The sequence below is a fragment of the Rhodnius prolixus genome, unplaced genomic scaffold, assembly GCF_049639745.1.
Source record: "Rhodnius prolixus isolate KJV_2025 unplaced genomic scaffold, Rpr scaffold_5, whole genome shotgun sequence".
Classification (NCBI taxonomy): Eukaryota; Metazoa; Arthropoda; class Insecta; order Hemiptera; family Reduviidae; genus Rhodnius; species Rhodnius prolixus.
Window position 1 is genome coordinate 9,424,958 of NW_027411624.1, and position 21,996 is coordinate 9,446,953.

The 21,996-nt window shown below is 32.5% G+C and overlaps 2 protein-coding genes and 1 long non-coding RNA gene across 12 annotated transcripts in view; 2 read left to right on the forward strand and 1 right to left on the reverse strand.

The window, feature by feature from the left end:
* The window catches only part of LOC141458210 (uncharacterized), a 60,979-nt gene extending 50,629 nt beyond the window's left edge, over positions 1–10,350 (forward strand). For 5 of the 10 annotated variants that reach the window (XR_012460784.1, XR_012460787.1, XR_012460786.1 and 2 more), the window contains 3 exons: positions 5,308–5,425; positions 7,101–7,131; positions 8,089–8,194. Coding sequence is in view for 2 of the 10 variants with exons in the window: in XM_074135931.1 (XP_073992032.1) it covers positions 6,952–7,012; positions 7,101–7,131; positions 8,089–8,482 (486 nt within the window). In the remaining 8 variants the exon portion in view is untranslated. Of the gene's footprint in view, positions 1–4,025; positions 4,176–5,307; positions 5,426–6,454; positions 7,013–7,100; positions 7,132–8,088; positions 8,613–9,983 lie in introns of those variants that run through there. The other 5 variants (XR_012460782.1, XR_012460783.1, XR_012460785.1 and 2 more) reach the window with 3 other exon arrangements.
* LOC141458233 (uncharacterized) lies at positions 4,222–5,410 on the reverse strand. The gene is made up of 2 exons (XR_012460815.1): positions 5,276–5,410; positions 4,222–4,497 (listed from the first exon to the last, which is right to left on the reverse strand). It is a non-coding gene; the product is annotated as an uncharacterized lncRNA (long non-coding RNA).
* A 2,222-nt stretch (positions 10,351–12,572) lies between the features above and the next one.
* Positions 12,573–15,717, forward strand: LOC141458219 (uncharacterized). The gene is made up of 3 exons (XM_074135954.1): positions 12,573–12,733; positions 14,230–14,476; positions 15,545–15,717. The coding sequence occupies exons 1-3, from the start codon at positions 12,664–12,666 to the stop codon at positions 15,558–15,560; spliced, it is 333 nt and encodes a 110-aa protein (XP_073992055.1). The 5' UTR covers positions 12,573–12,663; the 3' UTR covers positions 15,561–15,717.
* The last annotated feature ends 6,279 nt before the right edge of the window (positions 15,718–21,996 follow it).

The window sequence follows — 21,996 nt, forward strand, 5'->3', positions numbered from 1 at the left end:
AAAGCCTTTACGTCACCCATACTTCAGAGGTACTATTAATAAGAGTACGCGACGCTATTATTGCTACCGCAAACAGCTCGGTACGGGTTTCCAACGATACCCCACACCTGACACCAATGTAGGCCAGCCGCTGACTCTTCCTTATTCTCACTTACTTGAGCAATGATTCTATGCGCACACACACACACACACACACACACACACACACATTCACACACACATTCACACACACTTACGCACACACACTCACAGAGAGATATGACCAATAAACTATTTGACATAAGCTAAAGTAACGATAGCCAATCTTACCATTAAGCAGAATAGATTCACAGGATAAATTCTTTAATAAATTATTTAATAACATCAATTACGGCAGGGCCGTAGACGAGAAGACTCGCAGGTCAACAAGAGGTAACACAGGGTTTTCCAAACAGTTTTGTCCTTGTCTTACTTCCAGCAAGTCCCAACTCAGAATGAATCAAAAATAAATAAAATCCTTTTTTTTCCAAATAAAATACACAGCTGTAACCATAAGCATAGCAACTAGTTCCAGTGCCCCGTTACACTAGCGTAGAAAATATTGATTCATGCTTGCGAATGGAAATAAAGTGATTCAAAACTCGTTTGGCAAGGATAAGGCGAATAAACTTTTTGTGGTGATTATCAGGATTCAACAAGATCTTTTGAAATATAATCTAACAGCGTTGTTTTTGTATGTAGTGTCCAACGAGTTCAGCCTTACTCAGATCGACAACTTTGATAAAGTTTACATTAAAAGCAAAAAGATTGTGGATGATACTTGGGCCAACTTTCTAGCTAGAAAGCAAGAAAAAACATTTGAAATATTTCTGTAATAATTCTTGGTTTCTCTGTAATATTATACTACTACAGTATCACTCCAAACATTTATTATTAAATAAATATAAAAAGGTATTTTATAAAATCACTGTTTGCAGGCCACTCAACTAATATATTTATTAAATTTATCATTTTATATGTAAATAATTATCTCACCTTATCACGTTGTAACATCACGAACCCCGCCTAAAATTGGTGCATGGGTCCCAAGCGATCAGTGGATCCCTGGTTAAGAAACCATGGTATAAACGAAAACAATTTTAGATTGGTTTCTAAATTTATCAAAAAATTTAAGACGTATGTGAAATATTTATTATAATGCAAAAGTTATTATTTGGGAAACATGAATTATTTAAATTTAAATAAAAAGAAAACATTTTTCGTTACAGGAGAAGGCTCGGAAGCCATTGACTTGAGATGTTGATGCGCCTTAAATTAATAATAATTATTTTAATTAAGTTATATTATACTTTAATGGCTAACCAGCTTATTTATTTTTTCTGTCAAGGTTAATTGAAGTATGTCCACACGTAGTAAACGATTTGAGTATAATTATTGCTTTACTTTAGCAAATAAAGGATGTCAGATTGTTTATTAAGGAAGATATTATTATATCATTTCTAATTTTGGTAGAATTATAGTGTCGTGTATGTCTAGCATATAAAATTCTTTACGTCATCGCTTCATCACGTTAATCACCTCATTAGTTCCTTTTTTTGTATATAACGATTGCTTAAATATCTTTGAGGATAGAGTTGATTAGACCTTGAGTTTCAAAAAGTGCTTCTTTCAAATTGGTCTGTAAATGGGGATGCATGCGCATGGGTCCACCGTAAATAAAATAAAAACACAGGCACTTCAAATTTGATATTTTGCTGAGGAAACCGACAATTATGTTTTGGTTCAAATCCTTAACTGGGAATAACATGTTATTGAAAACCTAAAACTTTACCGCGTACAAATAGTTCTATAACTGTTATTTTAAAATACTTACCTGGGAAAATTCGATTTAGGGCACTTCTAATCATGGGATGGTAAAAGTTCTTAGCAAAAGATAATCTAAAGCCTGCAGTTGGACTTGAACACGGGATTCAAGCACAGGAATTCAGCATCTTAACCACTAAGCTAATTCCATCCTATTTTTTCAAAAACAATTTAGGGTGGTATTTTTTCGACTCATATTTAATAATAATACTTCTTGAAAAAAATGATTAAAGCTGGAATCTTTTTCTACCTAATAGTTTTATAGGTTTCTACCAGGTATTTGATGTATGTCTAATAACCATTCATCGAATTTTTTTGCAGTCAGATTACGTCAATAGTCCTAGTGATTAGGATACGAGAGTGTATATACATATATATAATCATATTTATTAAATAAGAATAATATAATTCTTTAGATCTCACCTCAGTTATAATTATTTAGTTTCAAGGTCAAATAACCATTTTTTAATGACGCAAGATGAAACGCAAAAGTTTGTTTATTAAAAATTTCGTGACTGCAGTTGATGCGCAGAAGAAAATAAAAAATAATTTCATTAAACTATTTAATACTAATAGTTACAAATCTTCCTTATACGTTTCTTAAAATCTTTCACTAGGTAAAAATTCTCTAGGTATAATTCTCTATATAAGGACTAACTCACTGTACTAATTTTGATTTTCAGTGCTATTTTAATTATCGTTAGATACAAGATTTTAGCATAATTCAGTTAACCGTTGCCTACAATATGATACTATAATTATTGGTTCTAGTAAAGATGGACTGTCCTCGGACAATGGTTGCATAAGCTTGACTGCCGCATTGTCAATTTCAGTATTTATAGTGGTAAACTGATAATTAGCCCATCCTGTTTATGTTATATTATTTATTTCCCAGAAATAGCTGACTTAGAGCTTGGTGTTCATTCTTAAAAATCACGAGAATGAAGTACATATTCCCATTACATTCACTTAGTCCTATTTATTCTGTTTTACAGATTTTTTTGTGGAAAAATACTGTTCAAGAAGGATTTAAGAAAGGGATTTGATGGCTTTGCATTAGAATATTTCAATACATTCATTTCAGTAAAGACCATTTAATGATTCTCATTTCACCAGGATGTTCTTGAGGACCTCAAAAGTCCGTAATCCTTTGGGATGTGACAAGTTCTTTTTCTCTTTACCTTCCATTAATGGTTGAAAAAAGGTTGAAAAAGTCTCACTTTTTGAAAAAGTTTCTAATGAATTTTCAAGAAAGGTTTTCTCGATTTACACTTTTATAATAAAAGTTAAAAAAACAAAAATTACTTGCTCCGAGATTTTTTATTGTAAAAATTTAAGAATTAGCTAGACAAATCTTTTTTTCTTTTTTTGGACCTTGACTTGATACTAAAGGTTATAGTGTTACAGATAAATTTCAGGTTTGGTAGCTGAATTCGAACCAGGGATCTCTGAATGAGAAAATTTACTTTTGTGAAAGGAAACGAGTTACAAGATATGAATGATTAACCTTGTACCTTTTTCCTTGTCCTATACTTTAAATTTTGAATTTCTTAATTTCTTTCCATAAAACCTTTTTTTAGAATAAACATTTGAATTGAAACGATATCGAAATTTTTGAACGATTGCGATATATCTTATCTAATTTAGTAAAAGAAAGTAAAAATATATCAAAAACCTTTGATTATCCTACTTAAAATAACAAATTTTATTTTAGACAAGTAAAAATAATTGTTATTTAAGATTTTTATCTGTTTACTGGAATTAACGTTATTACCAGAGTCCTCTAGTTTCATTATCGCCAAGGACGGCTATTAAGGTCGCTCCCCTAATAAATTAAACTTGTTGCCACGCTGTCCGTGTATTTTAACTTGCAAATATAATTGTAATCAATCATTAATTAATAATTGTAACATGGTAGACTTGCCCTAATGACCTCACTATAGGAACTGACTATTGAAATTCATTTAATTTGTCTGAATATTATAAACAAATTAAGAGCTTATCTTTTCTTTATTTACTTCCTCTTACGATCGCGTTATTTTTTCAAGAATGGGTTTTCCATAAAAAATAAAGCTTTTGAAGTTTTGGAAGTCAGTTAAAATAGATATTTTAAAAAATAAATCAACCGCAAAATACTCTTAACCGTATTATGATTATGATTATTATTTATTTTTTAATTTAAGGCACCGCCATCTCTGGGCAGTAATTCTCTGTTACCGACAACACTATCACCGGATACTGAGCTGTAAAATGCTCAGAATAAGAGAATTTTCAAGGGCTGGCAGCTCGGTAATTCCACCTCGAAATCCGAGGGTGATTTTTAGAGAATGAAGGTAACTTGTCGATGATTATGCTAGGGATAATTAATAAACACAAAGGTATCAGTACAAAAGTATATTCTTTTATACATAATTAATAAAGCCGAGCTAGTTACATGAAAGGCTAATAATGAATGTAATATGTTTTAATTTGAACTTATGATAGCATGGCGACGAGTGGGTGGTGTTGGTTACCCGGATGTTAACCATTTGCTAGAGCCTTTCTTGTGAGTGTTGAGTCGCCCTAAACTGGTGCTCCTCTGCTGCAAAGTGAGGGATGACGGTAGATGGTATCCCTACCACTTCTCCCACTCTAGGCTGTGGACAGCTGGTTGTCCTACAACAATAGAATACTATTATTATCATTATAATCACTTCTGTGGATAGGCAAACCTGCGTTACCCAAAAACGCTCCTAAAGGAAAAAAATCAGCAACGTAACCAGAACCTAGAACAAAAATCTAGTCCGCGATTTGAGCCATCTAAGATTCACAGTGTCCCAATAAATCGAGCATTACCATTTTGGAAAGTTCCTTTACCATCAACTTATTCCGACCGATGATCTGTAACCTTCATCTCATACTAATCCAAACCATCTTGATATGACTGGGTGTTACCTTGTTTATCTCACAAATTCCACAAAAGTGGTCCTCATTATGTTGGAAAAATCCCTTAAATTGCATTGCCCAGAAAGGTATCCAGCCAGTAATCTGAGAGGGGATTATGGCAGTCCATATTAATTTTTCTATCTGCCCTGTCGGAATCCTCTAATGCAGTAAAATGGAAACTCAAAATATTATCTATAAATTTACTCCCCTTTATAATCTAAAAGTCACAGAAACATGTGCGACATTTTAATCTAATTGTTTCCTCCCCGAAAGATATTTCAAATAAAAGTTACGGCTGAAATGAGTGTATATATATATTAGGATTAAAGTAAACTGTTGGATCTATTTTCGTGAGAATCTCAAAAAGTGAAAAATTAATTTTGTAAATCTCACTTCTGACTGAAACTTAAATCGGTAAGTTACAGTTGATCTCCTGACATATTAAAACAACATTTAAACTTTCAGCTTGTAGCGATTTTATTGGTTTAAGATATTTGTTTGTACATACCTCTTTTCTAAAAGTCTCTTTTTCTGGCTCAGGGAACCTGAAGATGGATATGAAACGATGGCAGTCCTTCTCTTACATGAGAAAGAGGAAGTGACAACTTTGCTATGATTGTGTAACAGGACAGGCGCAGTTCATGTTTACAATGAGAAGGTAATTACTACATTCCATTTGATAAATATTCAATTCGATAAATGTGATAAATAATTACCATAATTTGCACATTAAGGAGATTATTAAGACATTAAATTTTAGTTTTGTTTTTGATTGCTCTTAAATAATGTATTGGTACTAAAGATAAACTTTTCCCCAATTCTTCTCAAAAAAACCTCGGAAAAATGTTTTTTTTTGTTCACTCCATAAAATTTAGTAAATTGAAATATTTCCAAGTTTTAAAAAAATGGAAGCCCATTTAATTTATATCTTGTAACAAAACAAAAAGATGAAATAATATTTGTTTTTACAAGAAATATTGGCGTATCAGTTAATGTTTTACCCTTAGGAATTTTTATAAAAACCTTCTGAAAGACTTTTTCAAGCCATCCAGTCTTAACTTCTAGGTTCTTAATAATCATTACCAATTAACAAGTCACCTGGTAAATAAAATCGTTCAATAGATTTCTTGAAAATAAGTAGGAACTTGTCTTCAAAACTCAGTACGTGATAGCGTATTGTTTCACTTATTATGACTGGAAACCTTCGGAGTCATGTTTTGCAATTAGCCGTTATTTTAATTTTGTGCTTCTTGTAATTTTTCATAAAATCTTTCACTTTGATCAAGTTTCTTGATTTATCCTGAGCCAAGCAGATTCTGGTTCTTTCGGTTAGAAAAGTACAGTATTGCTATCTATATCATTTTTCCTTCCATCTAGAGTGTACGTGGGATGTTTATCACCTAGCCTCTCAAATAGCAAGTCAAAAAAAGTAGATGGTATCTATCAGATAATAAAAAAGTTAAAGATGTTTTTAGCAAATATTAAATTAATGGACCTAAGCTCAAATTCCAAGTCTTCTAGCATGCAATTGTGATTGAAGTAGTGGTTGTGTTTTAAACGAGAAATCCAATTGCATCTACCCAGAATCTTCTCAATAAACTGTTCAGTCAAGGAAAGAAGTTCAACCTAAGGAAAGAATGACAATTCACTAATGAACGAGTGAAGCGAATATTGTTAGCGTGACCAAGTACTAACGCATTCGAATTGCGTTTGCGAAAAAATAATTGACCAATTGCGAAACTAAATATAGCCAAATTGACCGCGAGGCAACGGCAATTTACTGGACACTAAAAAAGTTTGATGCCTACTGTTGTGGAAACGGTCATACCACAAGACTTTGATCATCCAGAGAAAGCCTTACCAAATATTTCAGAGGAATATAAAATTACGAGGGAAACAGATTGACAAAATCTAATATTATTTTAATAAAAGGCCACAAGGAACTGGCCAGTTCGAACGAAAATGATTCACATATTTTCCAAATTTTTATTTGGGTTGTCCCACACATGAATTTAGCTCCAGGGATGTAGTTAGTTTTTACAGCCTTCCTATTGGTGCCTTAAATTTAATGACTGTAGGTTATCAAACTTTCACTCAGGTAGGTATATAGAAGGATGCGATCAGCAATTATATTATTCATTACCTACCACCTGTTTGTCGTAGTCATCAACCCCTTCATCCAAAATGATTCAGATAATTTTGTACTCTTTGATCCTGGCCACAGCCATTGCATATCCATATGGAGGTAATTTGTTTTTTGTTTTTTCTAACAATTTCTGTGATTTCTACCCCCTATACATTTTTAATGACAACGTTTATTTGTTTAATTGCAGGTTTTGGTTCAAGTTCAGCAAACGCTAATAGGTGAGGGTTCTTTATTTCTGCATTTATGTTATTACATTCAGATTTGCGGGCATGCTAAAAGTACAAGGACAATCACATTACATGTCATTTAAAAAGAATCTAATTTTCTATTCTTTGGCAAAACGTGAAAAAAACTAAATACTTAAGATTTTCAGCGAATAATTTTATCGAATAGTAATATCAGCGACAAAGATCCTCAGTTTTCTGTTACTCTGAATGGTTCTTGGTAGCAAGGAACCTTTCAGGCAACTTTGGTTCCTTCTCAAAAGGGCTGGAAACTATTTAAGTTCTGTACCAATTGTAACCATTAAGGAAATCATTTTTGCTTTTAAAGATGAGGGAGGGATTTTCGAAGAGCTTCAAGCTGTACCCAGTAAAATACTGTCTCCAGACTTCTAATCCTAACAGATAGGACTGAAGAATTGCTGTAATTATGAATGGAATACCATGGAGTCACGATGTCTTGGCTGACTAACGTACCTCGTTGAATCTATCTTCAGTTCTGTCAGTCCAATTTCAAACTAGATCCAGAATTTTGACCATTAGAAATTAACCTCAATTTACTTTTTTTTACACTTAGAAGCAAGAAGTAATGCGATCGGTCAAATATTGAAAATTGGCATTTGTGCGGACCATTCCCCTCTTAATTATTGAGCTAATTGTTAAACAATCTCATAAATTTGTAACATTTTTCCGAATAACAGAGGTTTCATAAGCGGTTAGGAGGGTTGAGGAGGAAGAATGGAAAAAAGTTATCAGAATGTTCCTTACAATGAGCAACTGGAGTACTTCTAAGTAGGTCTTTGTGAATGAAATCCTCTTTGTACTTAAAAATCTTTTCCGTTATTGCATGCTTCTTAAATCTACATTATTGCTTTTGCAATTACTGTTTTGATTTTTATCAAAACTGATTGATAAGTTTTATCATTGTACATAATTGATTTGTCATTTGTAAAGTCTCGCACACAGTCACGGATTCGGAGGCCTAGCCAGTGCTTCCTCTCTGGCCAACAGCGTTGGAGGTGTGGGTAATGCTGCGTCTTCAGCTTTGTCAGCCAGCCAGTCTGGAGGAGTTCTTGGCGGAAGGATCACATATTCCAGCAGTGGAGGTCATGGTCTGGTCGCCGTACCTTTGGGATTCGGTGGCTCCAGTGCTATTGCCAACGCGCTGGCCAATACTGTAGGAGGAGCCAGTAGCAGTGTTGCTAACACTGTTGCCAACAGTGGCGGATCTAGTGCCATCGGCAGTGCTCAGTCTAGCAGTTATGGAGGACACGGAGACGCCAGTGCTGTGGCGCAAGCTAATTCTGCTGTTAATGGTTACGTGCCTGCGTATTGGTACGTTGTGTGAAACAATTTTCACTGTCAGCACAAGAAAACATCCTACCGAAATAAAACGTAATAGTTTATTCTATAATAATACCATTATTATTAATCTAATTTTACATTTAAATAATAAATTAATATTTTCATGAAACATTTTATAGTGTCTATGTATACTCGTACGCTTCCCAGCGAACTTCTACTAAATTCATCCTAGGATCTGATAATAATTTTTTTTTTCGCTAAACTAATCGACTAAGTTAATAAGATTAAAATTTTAAAAATTGTTGTTAAAATGGCTTCCCATAGGTTCTAGACAATAAAAGAACTTTTGAGGGAAACTTGACGAAAGAGAACCCCTCCTTAAAATCAATTATCGTGAAAAGAATTTCAATCAAACAATTTTTTTTTGAATAGTTAAAAAGATTGACATTTCCGGTTTTGCGATTTGATTCACACCCGAAGGAATGCAATATATTTAATTCACACTTTTATTACCAAAGTGGTTATACCGACTAATACAAAAATTATCACTTAAGAGTAAAGCATCTCAATTCTTCCCTCCAGAAGTGCCCTAAAAGGATTTCTCCAGAAAATTGATTTTGAAGTGGGCTTCTGGGACGTCCACACTTTTCTCATGTTTTTTTTTTACTGAATGCGCGAGCCTACGTATAAAGAAAACATTGAGAAATGTAAGAGATCAGTCGTGTAAGTATTTTAATCTTTTTTACAACTAGATGAAAGCCATAAGAACTAAGAAGTTGGCGCAGGCGACAATGTGAGTTTCCCGGTGGATTCTCTCAGTTCATCACGATTTTCTTGGAAATTTTAAGCTGATTTCATGTAAACTTTTTAATAAATGGATATTTTCTTATGTGAGCCTTCTAATTGGAAAAGCCATCATCAACGACTTTCTGAAAATTGGTATACACATTACGTACTTGTAGATAGTACTACCTATTAGGTATATGAATAATTATTATTTAATAAATCGTATTAGTATTATTCAGAGGAGAAATTTTGGCTAGTGTTGTTTTTTCGAAAGAGTAATTATAGTGTAATGTGTAATTTCACTAATGGGTAATATTGATAAGTTTGAAAGAAATCCTTGAGATTGTTGAGCGAATCCTTGAGAGAGAGCGTTTTGTGCAGAAGTTTGCCCCAGATTTTTTTACTTTCTCCCACTCTTCTTTAAAACAAATTATTGTAATCATGAGATTTTTTATTTTGAATTTTAATGTTTATATCCGTTTTAAGAATCCCTGAATAACAAAAAGTGGTTTTTGCCAATTGGCCAGAGAGAGCGCTTGTGTGTGTGTCTACGGACGTAACTTAAAAACAAATCGCACAAAGGTCAAATTTGCTGTTTCACTTAAATGCCAACGAGGACAATATTTTAGTCAAAATCAATCAACTTATTTTGTAAACAAGGCCTACAATTTTAAAGAAATTGTAAACAAAAAAAAAATCGAATGTTTTAAATAAAGTTATAGATGAACAGATTTATACGTATTATTAAAATGTTGCAGAAGGAGCACGAAGATTTTCCGACACACCCAGATTCGTCAGTGCTACAAAATTTTAATAAATCATGACTTATTTGTTTCCTTATTTCTCTTTTAAATTAACTGAGCAATTGTTGAAAGAGTTTGAGAGAGAGAGGACAATCATTATCTTGCTTCTCTTCAAAAAAAAACAAAACATAAAAATCATACTTTGAATAATGTGAAATCACTCATACTTATTTTCTCAGAGAATTTACATTTCAACTAATAGAAAATTGGCTATTATAAGTTATTGGAAAAGAGAAATATTTATTTATAAAAAAAGAACATGAGAATAGTGGTATAAGGAAATCGTATGTGTTTTATTTTATTTATTTTATCCATCAAAACTTATAATGGAATCAATATTACTAGGAGTAAGTTTATTTTAAACCAGTATTAAAGCAAAAGTATTTATTCTGCTCAAGTTAGCTAAATATTCTTGCAGGAAATCCGATAAAAATCTTCCCAAGAAGTGGAGTAAGTCTGGCAAATGTGGCGGTAGAAGGAATGTTATCCTTTATTTAAATAAAGTCTGTCACTTGCTCACGCACCCACACCACTTAAATATGCGATAATGGTATTGCAATAATTTCTGCTAATGTTAGTGACGTTATACAAGACAATGTTCAAATGCCCTGCACGTATTATTCAACATCCTGTGAATAATGAAGGTAAACAAAAACTCATACAGCTTTGGTAATTAAAACTGGACACCTAGTACTGGTGGTCCAATAGTGAGTAGATTGAATAGATCAAATATCTTTGTTAAAAGTCGACAAAATAACTAAAATATTGTGTGAACTTTCATAAGATTTTTCTAACTAAAAATTATGTATCGAATTTTTTGCGAGAAAATATTTCAAATAATAGTTGCAGATCACCATAAGTACAAAGTGGGTTCTTAGTTAAAAGGAAATTACTGGTGGCATTTTAGAGATAATCTCAAAAAAAAAGAAGAAAAATTCATTCAGTAAAATATGCACTTCCCAGTGGGTATTTTTCTAAACACCGTTGTCTAAGATCTCTAGGAACCTCAACACAGATGTTTCTGAAATGAGGAATAAACATGATAACAATACAAATATTATAATTATATTCATAGAGACCTAATTTTAATGGATAAACGGATCATGGAAAGAAAAGACGTTTTCGACAGATTGAATGTCTGTTATTAAGTTACTGTGTGTACCGTTAACCGATACTTCCTTAAACTACGCTAAATGTACCAGATGTCCTTCATTGCAGTGTGAGTGTTTGCTATCTCTTAACCCGCAGATGCCAGGAAATTTAGTTTCCTATACATTTTAAGGTTTTCCTGAACTATAAACTATAGATAAAATTATTAAAAGAGTATGTACCGGCAGAGTGGGCCTGATCCACTTTAGTGATATTTATGTGGCTCCTCCGTTTGCTAGAGGAAACTTAATTTGTAAAAAGATCAGAACTTTTTAGATGAAGTAAAAAGCTACAAACTCTCGATTTCAAATGCAAGGCATCCGTTAGATAATTTCTGCTTTTCATAAATAAAAGAAATTGATTTAATATTATGATAGTATCAAATTCACAAATATTTCCAATTTATGAAAACGTTAGGTCTGCAGTGCTGATATGCTTGCCACAACAGACAAAAATCGTTGAGTTATCATTGAATTTCCATTTGACTTTATTCTGTTTTATAAGTACCCTTGAGTACTTCATGTTGAAGAGGATTACCCAAAATTAGCTGAATTACATTCAGATTTTTGCCGTTTTATTTTCTTTTAATTCTGCCCCATTTTGCGTATTCATAAATGTTCATAATTTCGTCCTCTCACAGTTCACTTAATCAATTTCTTTTTTCTTGAGAAATATATTTCATTTTATATGACGTTTTTAAAAAATTGTTGGAACCATTTTGAGAAAATTTCAAAAAAGAGAAAAATACGTTCTGTGATAGATTAGAATTTTGGATTCTATTAATAAGTTTATCAAATGTTTTTTATAGCTTTACTGTACAAAATCAGTTCATAAAAAGAATGGTACAATACATCGTACAAATTTATGAGTGAATATATTTTTAGTAAAAAAGAATAACTTTAAAAGAAGGATAAACAAGACGCATATATTGAAATTGAGGAATTTGAAATTATAACCTTAACCTTACCTTAGTGTAGACGAGATCCGCTGATAGATTGCGTGCTATTAATTGTGAGGTAATTAATTTGCAAAAATCATTTAAAAAATTGATGTGGTTGTGCATTAAAAGCAACAAGTTGTTTTTACTGACTCATTCAGTGTTAATTTTTAGTTTGATCGAGAAAAAGACGTGAGTATTTAAGATAAAAATCAAAATTTACGTATTAGTGGTTTGCATGAATGTCCTTGCTAAAGCGTAAGATACATAACAAACTTAAAAATGATTAATTCTCACGTCCTTAGACCCATACTCTTAGTACTCTACCTAGTACTTTTTAGTAGCCCCCGCATTTTGACAAACAACCTTGTTTTCCACTATAATCTCAGGGAGGGTGGGCAGGATATATTAATTAATACATCTCCTCTTGGACAACCTTTTTCAATTCTTTTCCTATTTCCTTATAAAATTGTAGTGGGGCATTATCATATATTTATCCATAACACCGTGTAAACAGTTGCCACAAGTATTCGTACACAGCTTCCTATCATGTCCACTACATTGTGCTTTTCATTGGCTATATGCTTACTCCTGACTACATTAGTCAGTGGTTTACCCAGTAAGTGTGTTTTAATCATAATTTCTATAAATCTTTGGTGAAATTAAGTGAAGTGATGATCATGTGCTAAATTTTTATTAATATTGGAGTACAATCGTCCAATATCATGTTTTTCAGTATCTTCCATTGAAGTAGTCCATTTTATGAAAAAAATATCGCCAAATTTGTTTTTTTCGTAATGCCCCTTAAGATTAGGTAAAGGGTGAATCAGTACATTTCGCTAATCTAGCTCTTTAAGAGATTGTAATTCCATGTGAAACGCCCCAGATCAGTTTTCTTGAGCAAACGTTTTAATAATAATTAATCATAGAAGGCATTTTCATGAAAATGCAAAACTGAAAAATCCATTTCATGAAGTTGAACATTAGTTGGGGGTTTATCCGTCAAAGTACATCTTTTTCCTGGCCAGTTTCGGATTTCATTCATCACCAGAGATGTTTTATCACTTTGATATAAAGGAAGATTTTGACTTCCTCTTAACTAAGTGTGCGTGTTACAGTATGTTTATGATAAATTCATCCTGATTAATCGTTCATCCAGCACAGCGCACTGAATGGAAATTTTTCACGACCATAGAAAAAAATCTTTTACTCTTTACAAGTGAATCCAGTTAAAAATGTGTTGCTTCTATTTCGAAACTACGTTTTAGAACTCAAAACGAGCTTTATTTTAACAGAGCCTTAGGGCTACAAACCATGAAACACCCAAAAAAGTACTTTTTCTTTAAGGGAAGATTCTCTCCTACCGACTAGACAGTTAAATATAACCTCCTTAAGGAAGAAAATTGCCCTTGGGCCATGAGTAATCAGTGCCATTGTAATTGATCGCCAAGGCATACTCTAGCGAATAATTCGATCCTCTGTTGTTCCTACTGACCAAACATTAGGAATCACATAATGCACACATTTCCGAAGAAGGTGGAGTTTCATACTCCTGGTCATATTGCTACCTAATAGCTGAAGACCTTAGTCATGAATGTTCGTTTTGATTGCACACATCATCAGTAATGACCTATCCAAAAACTTTGTCTTCATCTGTAAGAAAAAAGGATAAGCCTGAATATTCTTGGGGTCAAATTATTCCTAGCTTACCGGTTTAAGATTTACAAAAATGAAAAATCTATTACTTACCTGTACATTAAATATCTTTAAAAATGTTAATAAACCTAAGTTATTTCATTTCCATAAATCTGAAGCAGATTAACTCCATCTTCCCTAAACAGTGAGAAACTTAGTATAACCACTTTCTCCAAAGTGACCCTATCATCCTCAGAAAACATGTCACATTAGGTATCAGCCTCTACTTGCTCACACTGGATGTGCTGGTGGGAAAAATTGCAAATTAACGAAATACAATGAGCTTTCGCGATTTCTTTTTAAATTTCCTATTTCTCCTACATATGGGTAAATAACATACTTCTAAACCTGTATTCCTGGTGTAAAATTTATTTTAAAAAATTGACATAATCAAAATACCAATTCTATTTTAAATTCCAGCACACCATAAATTCGGTCACGGACATCATGGCCACTATGAAAAAGAACAAATTGGTGGACATTATGGCGGAGGGCACTACGAAGGAGGATCAGCTGCAGCTGCTGCGTCCAGTGCTGCAGCCGCAGCAGGACATGGAGCCTCAGCACAGTCACAGAGTGCATCATTTGCAGTCGGTGACTTTGCAGCCAGCATATCATCAAGTTTCGCAAATGGTGGTGGCGGCAAGAAAGGAGGCGGAGGATATTTGTAAGTGCATAAATAGTAATGCGTTAAATATCTCTAGAATAATAATATTTTTAACAGAAATATTAAAAGTATTGCCGAATGCATCGGATTTGTATTCAATATTTTGTGAACTTAATATTAACTTCAGGCTATTGCCGAATCGAAAACATATAAGGAATAAACTTTTACCGCCACCGTAAGTCTCCTGGTAGATCATAAAAAAGGGTGAAACATGTAGGTCTAGGGACCGTAAAAAGAAGAGGGCAGTAAAGTAGGCATGCAGTAAAACTTACTGAGAGGTACGCTTTCTGGCAGCCCTAAACTTATATCCGGTGGAGCTAAAATTATAATTTCAGTTTTTATTCCCGTGAAGGCATTTTGCTTCTTTCCTCCACATTAAAAGAAAAATTATCACTTAATTACAATTATTGCTATAATATAAATAAACAAAATTAAATAAATAAAAATCTGCTTTGAACAAAGATTTTTATGTTCCACTTTCTCCTATTAATTCTCAAAATTCCCACGTAATTTAGTTTTAAACAAGAACTTTTATAAATTTAAAATTTAATAAAAAGAAGAGGGCATATTTTATGGTTTTATATTTAATAAAATAAAACTTTACTCTTCAGAACCCTTCCTTAAAATTTAAAAAAGTTTTCCCAAAAAGCGTAATATTATAAAAAGGAGAGAAGGGATTAGCTATTTGCTAACGCATTGGATTCCCAAGCGGAGATCTCAGGTTCGAATTCAGCTGCTGGCCCTTAAATTTACTCTTCCTACGGGCCTCTTGCAGCTCACTGTACGGTGATAAACGATGTTATATATACGAGAGAACACTATCCGAAAGCCGGCAGTGCACTAAAAAAAAAACTCCGGGCGCCAATATCCTTAGATGTTGACGCGCCTTAAATTAAAAAACAGAAATCAGTGAAAAAGTGCGTTGCAGTCAATACTTTCCCTAAGCAGTAGTATTATAAAGAAATCAATGGGGTTAAAAATCTAATCATATGTAGGCTCACATTTCAAACTATGTACCAATTTTAAGATGGGAAGCAACAAAAATAATTGAATTTCTATTTGTTTCAGTTTTGATGACTACTAAATGAAACCGGAAATGCTCTTCTTTTGTACATGCTGTAAATTATAATGCTGTGATTTAGGAATAATATTTATTAACAGAAAATGGTGTTAACTCTTTCAGTTTTGATTCGTAAGATTCCATATTTATTTTTAACAAATAAATAGTTGACTTTTTTGTATTGCTAAATGTTTTATTTCCTATTAGCACAATTTAAAGAAGCAAAATCTCTCGTACAACACCTCTCCTTAAGTCAACAAGCTTCAATCGAATTGTTTGGAAAAATTTGGAAGCTTCTTCACTAAATCTTTTATTGCTCGGTCCTTCAGGATGGAATATCGCAGGCTAAAATCTTCTTTTGATAGGAAATTTCTAGGAATATTTATCTACCTGATTCGCTAATCAGAAAGATAAGAATCAGCGTCATCAATATATTTAAATGACGTAAAAATTAAAATCTCTTACTGCATTTTATAAATAAATCACAAATAATTTCAATTGTTTATAATCAAGATTAAGAGATTCACACTTTCTAACTTCAAGCGACTAATCTGGTCTAATAAGGAAAATAAGTAATCTCTAGCTCTCAGCATTATTAAACAACCGCTTTAAAAAAATAAATATTAGCTGGGAACTAACATTGACCAAGTGCCTGTGATACCCTTCCTTAGCAATTATTGGACTTCCTGAACCAAAGATTGGAAGGGGAAAGATATAGGGCGTAGGAAAATACAAACTTAATTATTACGCTCGTCGAAAAGTGATTTATACGGAAGGTTGAACCTAAGTCTTGGTCATGATTTGTAAATGGAGTGTTTAACATGAAGGTAATTTGGCAGGCACAAGTGACAGCACGAGGAGCCGAGGAAATCTGTGGCCCATTTCTTTGGCGAACGCTCTTTGATCAAAGCTAATAGAGCAACTTTTGAGGTAAATAAATTATTCGGGTAGGCATGTTTACTGGTCTTGATTCATTTGAGAAGAGACTGTAATGGACGTTTAAAGTTTAGGTAATTTGTGTGGAAATTTGAATGGGAGGATGATAGAGTTTTCCAAGAAATAGGATTAAGCCCCTATGTGACCTATGCTTTAGATAAGGCTACTTTTCGAAATAAATAAGTATAAACACTCAGCTTCTAATCAAGAATTTATTAATTCCATTATCACTTTTAACATAATATTTAAGCGCAACAGTTAAACCTCCTTAACCCTTTCAGTCGGCAACGATTTGATAAAATTAAGGGAAACAATGTTAATTTTAGGTCTAATAATTCAATAAAAACGAAACCCTAAGTGCTACACACTTGGTGCTCGTAAAGGGGAGATATATTGATATTTTGATTAAATAGCAATTCCTATCATTGGTTTCATACGTATTTCAATGTAAAATAAAGTTCACGATAACGTATGGAATCGTCAGACCCAATGAGTTAAACGTGCTTAAATAACTAAAAAACTTTTTATTTTTTCATGGAATTAATTAAATAATAAATAATGTTTTTTAAGCGTTCATTTAAAATAAATTAAATTCTAATCAAAATTTATTTTATTGAATTCATTCATGTTTGCTTGATTAAAGGATGGCAACACTGATTACTTTAATTTCAATTTTTTGAATGAGAGATAGTTGAGTTTCATGTGATAAATTAAGGATAAACCTTTTTTAAACTGATTATTGAAAAATCTTGTAGATATGCGTTCATCCACGATTTTCAAACAAAATAATTCCATTTGTCAAAGGAACTAAAAAAGTAAGTACAAGCATGATTTTTGTGTTATTTTTAAGTTGTAAAACTATATCATATGATTTTATTTGTTTTCGTATTTGATACTAAAAATATTTAGAATTAGAGAATTCTAAATACCCAAAAAATTAAATATGCTTTAAAAATTAATTAATTAAATGGGTTATTTAAACCGCACTTAAATAAGCAATTAAATAGTTATTTTTAAATAGAACTTTAAACACCCAAGTTGTTTTTTATTTGCCCTCTGTGCGTCAGATTAGCTCAGCCATTATTACGGTGTTAGGGGATTGATTAAGTAAAACTGCCGAATACTGTTTATTTATATGAGGATTTGGTTAATTTGAATATGTTTGTATATTGTTTCATGTATTCATGAATTGGCTTATGCAGTATCAACTTTAGATTTGTAGGCGGTTCCAGGTTGTTACGTGTAAGATTTGAAGGAATGATATAAGTAGTAAGATGTGATAGTTTATCTTCTCCTTTAGATGAGTATTGAAATGGAAGAAGGAGAATGATTGTTTTATTTTATAAAATTTAATCGTATTGATTTTCAGCTAAACAAGGAATTTAAATAATAGCGCATGTGTTTAAAACGGATTTAAATATCAAAAAAGTTATCCAAAAAGTCAGTATGCGACAAATCCTTCAGACTGTACATCACTTCTTAGGAGAAATTCAAATTTGAATTATATTTATAAATAAAAAAGTAGGTATTTTATATTTCTCATATTTCCCAGTACAATATAATCACGTGTGATTTATTGTGTTCCACTTTAGAAGTAAAAACCGAGTATTTTCGTGTAATCCTAATTGTTAAATCCAATGCCAACTTTTGGGTTGTTAGGGGTTTTGTTTTAGGCAATATAATTATGCCTAGAGATTTTAGTTCTGCACATTACTAAGTCGTTTAATATTTTTTTTACAAGCAAATGTTCCCTGAGACAGTCACGACAATGTAAAATACAAGTCGTGGCAGGGAGTTGCTTTTTCCGACCGAATGGCTCTGATTTTTCCTTTGCTGGAAGGTGGTGCATTTCACTGAGCGTCTCCTTTATACTGACATCTAAAGAGCACTTGCTTCTGTTCGGTAGAGATCCCTCAGGTGGACCCATTTTCTATTGTTCTTTAGCCAATAGATCTGCCTTGCTTCTATCAGTTAATGGATAAATCCCTATTGGAAGGTGGTAATCCACCGTGCAGTGCTCTGACATTCCGTGATATTCTAATATATGGTTTCCATAAGTGTTGTTCTCTTGTGGTCAAGAGCCAAATTGAGTTGATTGGTCATGATTTGAACATTTACTCTTGCAGGATTAGAAAGTTAGAAATTGGAATTCCCTTTAAATACCGCTTCTTCTTTTATGGTTCAATAGAACTGTGTATACCTACCACCAGTCTTCTTAAAGATGTTTATTAGGCAGTAAAGGTATTCAATAGTAGCCAACAATGAATCCTTCATTTCTAACGCCTAATGACACATTAATTGATTATAAATGAGTAATGAGTACCTGCACCAAAACTTCTTTCTGAAGCCTTTAGACTATTCCGAGTGATATAATTACTTTATTGCAATATTATGCTCTTCAGAGCCTTAGTATTCCTTAAAGAAGGAAATCCTTTTAGTGAACCATGAAACAAATTGTCGAGTTGTGCACATTTATACTAGAACAACGTTGTTACTACACTTCAAGTTCCCATAATTACAAAAAATATAAATGTACAATATTAAACGTTGACTATGTAAATATTGTTTTGTATATTTTTTTTTGTGCACTAATTATCTCTTGAGTGCACGGAAGCCTTTTTTATTTATTGTAATAAATATTGTACATGGTAATTTAGTATTTATTCTGTTTTTAGTGTAGCATATACTTAATTACAGAAAAATATTATTTCAGTTGATAAGAAATTGCGCGGTGTTAACAGCTTGAACTACTATTAACGGTTGTTGATACAACACAGTGGTGAACTCTATGTTTGATGACCCAACTTAGATATGAGCTGCTATGGTTTTTACCTCTGGCACGTTTATTTAATCACCACACCCCAAAAATTAATAATTTTTAATCAAAAATTTACAAATCTTTTTAAAATATAAAAAAAATTTCAGGCGGGCTTTACGTCCAAATATCGAACGTGTCATTAAATGAGTTAACCAACTTAATTTTGCTTATCACATTAAATAAAATGCTAAAAGACCGGGTATCGAACCCAGTACCAATCCACAATTCTAACCACGGCGCCTTATGTATTTCTCGGGATTGTTTTTGCCGGTTGCTACAAGCGAATACTTTATGTATTTATAATAATTATAGGTTTAATTTGAGCCTTCCATTTAAACATTTGCTAGGCGCTGACAAATCATGGATTTTTGAAAACTCTTAAAAAAAATTCGTGAAAATCTGAATCATTGAGCATGGATGATGTCAGTGCGCTTATAATTCACAATAATGATACATTGCGACTTTTTAGTGATATTGGGCTAGCCGTGGCTCCTTTACTAATATTATATTCACAAAGCCACTGCTGTTAGTATTGCTTTAATATATATATATATCTGATATCAAGAGAAAGGGAAGAATCATTTTAATGATTCGCTTAGCTTCTTCTCTGACTAAGTGATCAGCCATTTCTTGCTCGAAATAGTAGCATGAACATTTATCCGCAGACCAGATTTATAACTTGTTTTATTTACGATTTCCAGGTCAATAAGACAACATTTCTCTGCAGTCACGTATCCTTGCAGGACCCCCACGAGTGGAAGTTGACTAGGTACTTCTTTAGAGCTCTTCTTGCTGCCTCAAGGAACACTCCTAATTGACAAAAGAACATTGTAGTCCTTACTTACACATGGTGCGTGCAGGAATAGTTGATGTTCAAATCCATGGATTTAGTGAACTGACAGGTAAATTTTTAGTTCCCATCAAACACATTACCATTTTTATAGATTAAAAAATAGATTATTTTAACTTTAGATTATAAAATTGCATTTAACACTTAAAAGAATCACATTGGAATTATTAAGTCGCTGTGGATATATAGCTATTTGGCCACAATAGTATCATCTGCATATAACGGCGATGATAACTGAACATCCAAAATGTAATCCTTGATTGTTGTTGGAGGAAACACATTAATTTTTGGGCCCGAGCGCTTCTGCAACATTTTCTTAATTTCCTGCATTGAAGGTAAAACAAAAAATATCAGATTTTTTTTAAAATGAATTTTCAAGTTACATATTTTTGTATTAACCTATTAACAATAGTCTATCAGAAAAAAAAAATGAATCAACTTATATTTTTAAAGATATAAATAAAAAGAAAATTACAATTATCAACGGTTCTTTATGAAACATAATGTTTTTTTTAATTATAATTATTTAAATATTAAATGTCGAATAATATTTTATTATGGATCATTCAAGTCACATAAATTATTATTAATATTTTTTTGTATGGTATTTATTTAAATGAAGATTATGGCTGTAGGATTATTTAGTTCCTATTTAAAATTCGTCTTTTTGTTAGCAATCAGGATTGATAAGTAGAATGATTAGGCCGAAGAGTTGGTTGTCGTGGATGTCTGTGTTGCATTCGTTGAAGGAGTAGTGACAGCGACTAGTTTCGTACGCCCTTCTCTTCTTGGAGAATTCCTTGCTCTCACCATTAGACTAGATTCGACCACTACCTCATCGAACGATGGTATAAACGGAGCTGCCAATAAAAAAAAAAAATAGATTGCAGTTAAAATGAATAAGGGGAAAACATCTTATTCTACTAACAACTGGTGAATAATAGGTAAAAAATAGCTCATCTTGTACTCTAAAAAAAAATTGGAAATTTAATTTATCACATTATTGCCAATAATTAATCTAGTATGGGAAACTTTATTGAATGCTAGTCACTAAAATTAGCGATATTAATCGATTCAATGATAATTGAAACGTGATTCCCTTCACGTAATCCAAGTGATTGCGCAAAAGTCATACCTTACTTTTTTTCTGTCATGCAGACCTCGTGATTACATCACGTACAAATAGTTCTGTCTTAGAGTCAAGCAATAGATCTTAGCGTAGATGTTGTTTTGTATTAATCTTAAGCTGAACTAATTTTTCTCAGACAATTTTTTTGGGGGCATTATCGAGTACTATGAACAAAATGATTGCCTACTTAGAGTTAAGAGCATGAATCATGAGTGTTTATTCAAAGTTCACAAAAATGTATTCATTAAACTTACAATTTCAACGTGTAGTTTAAGTTCGAGGTCTTGACGCTCTTAACAGGTCGACGCACGTCATATGTGTCTATTCTTATCGTACTCTTAAAATTACTCTTTAAACTTTGTACGGTCATTAAAAAAGTATAGACCTATAACTTTTATTTGAAACATTTTCTCAGGTAAATCCTTCTTACGGTTGCCATGGGGAATGATGGAGTAAGCTCTAATGTGTCTCTTAAGGGCAATTAACGGCTTCTTCTCTTGTCACATACTTATGTAGGAATAGGAATAAAATATAATAAAGAAATATAGGAATTAAATGCAAAAGTAAAATTCCAAATTTTAAAATATCAGTTTAAATAAATTTTGTGAATTTAAGCGGTTTTTTGTTAACCTGCTTTATAAGATCGGTATGTAGGAAGTTTTAAAATGAAATCAGTACAGTGATGAGGACTGTCTTCGTGTGAAGATGAAGGTTAGTTTACGTCTGA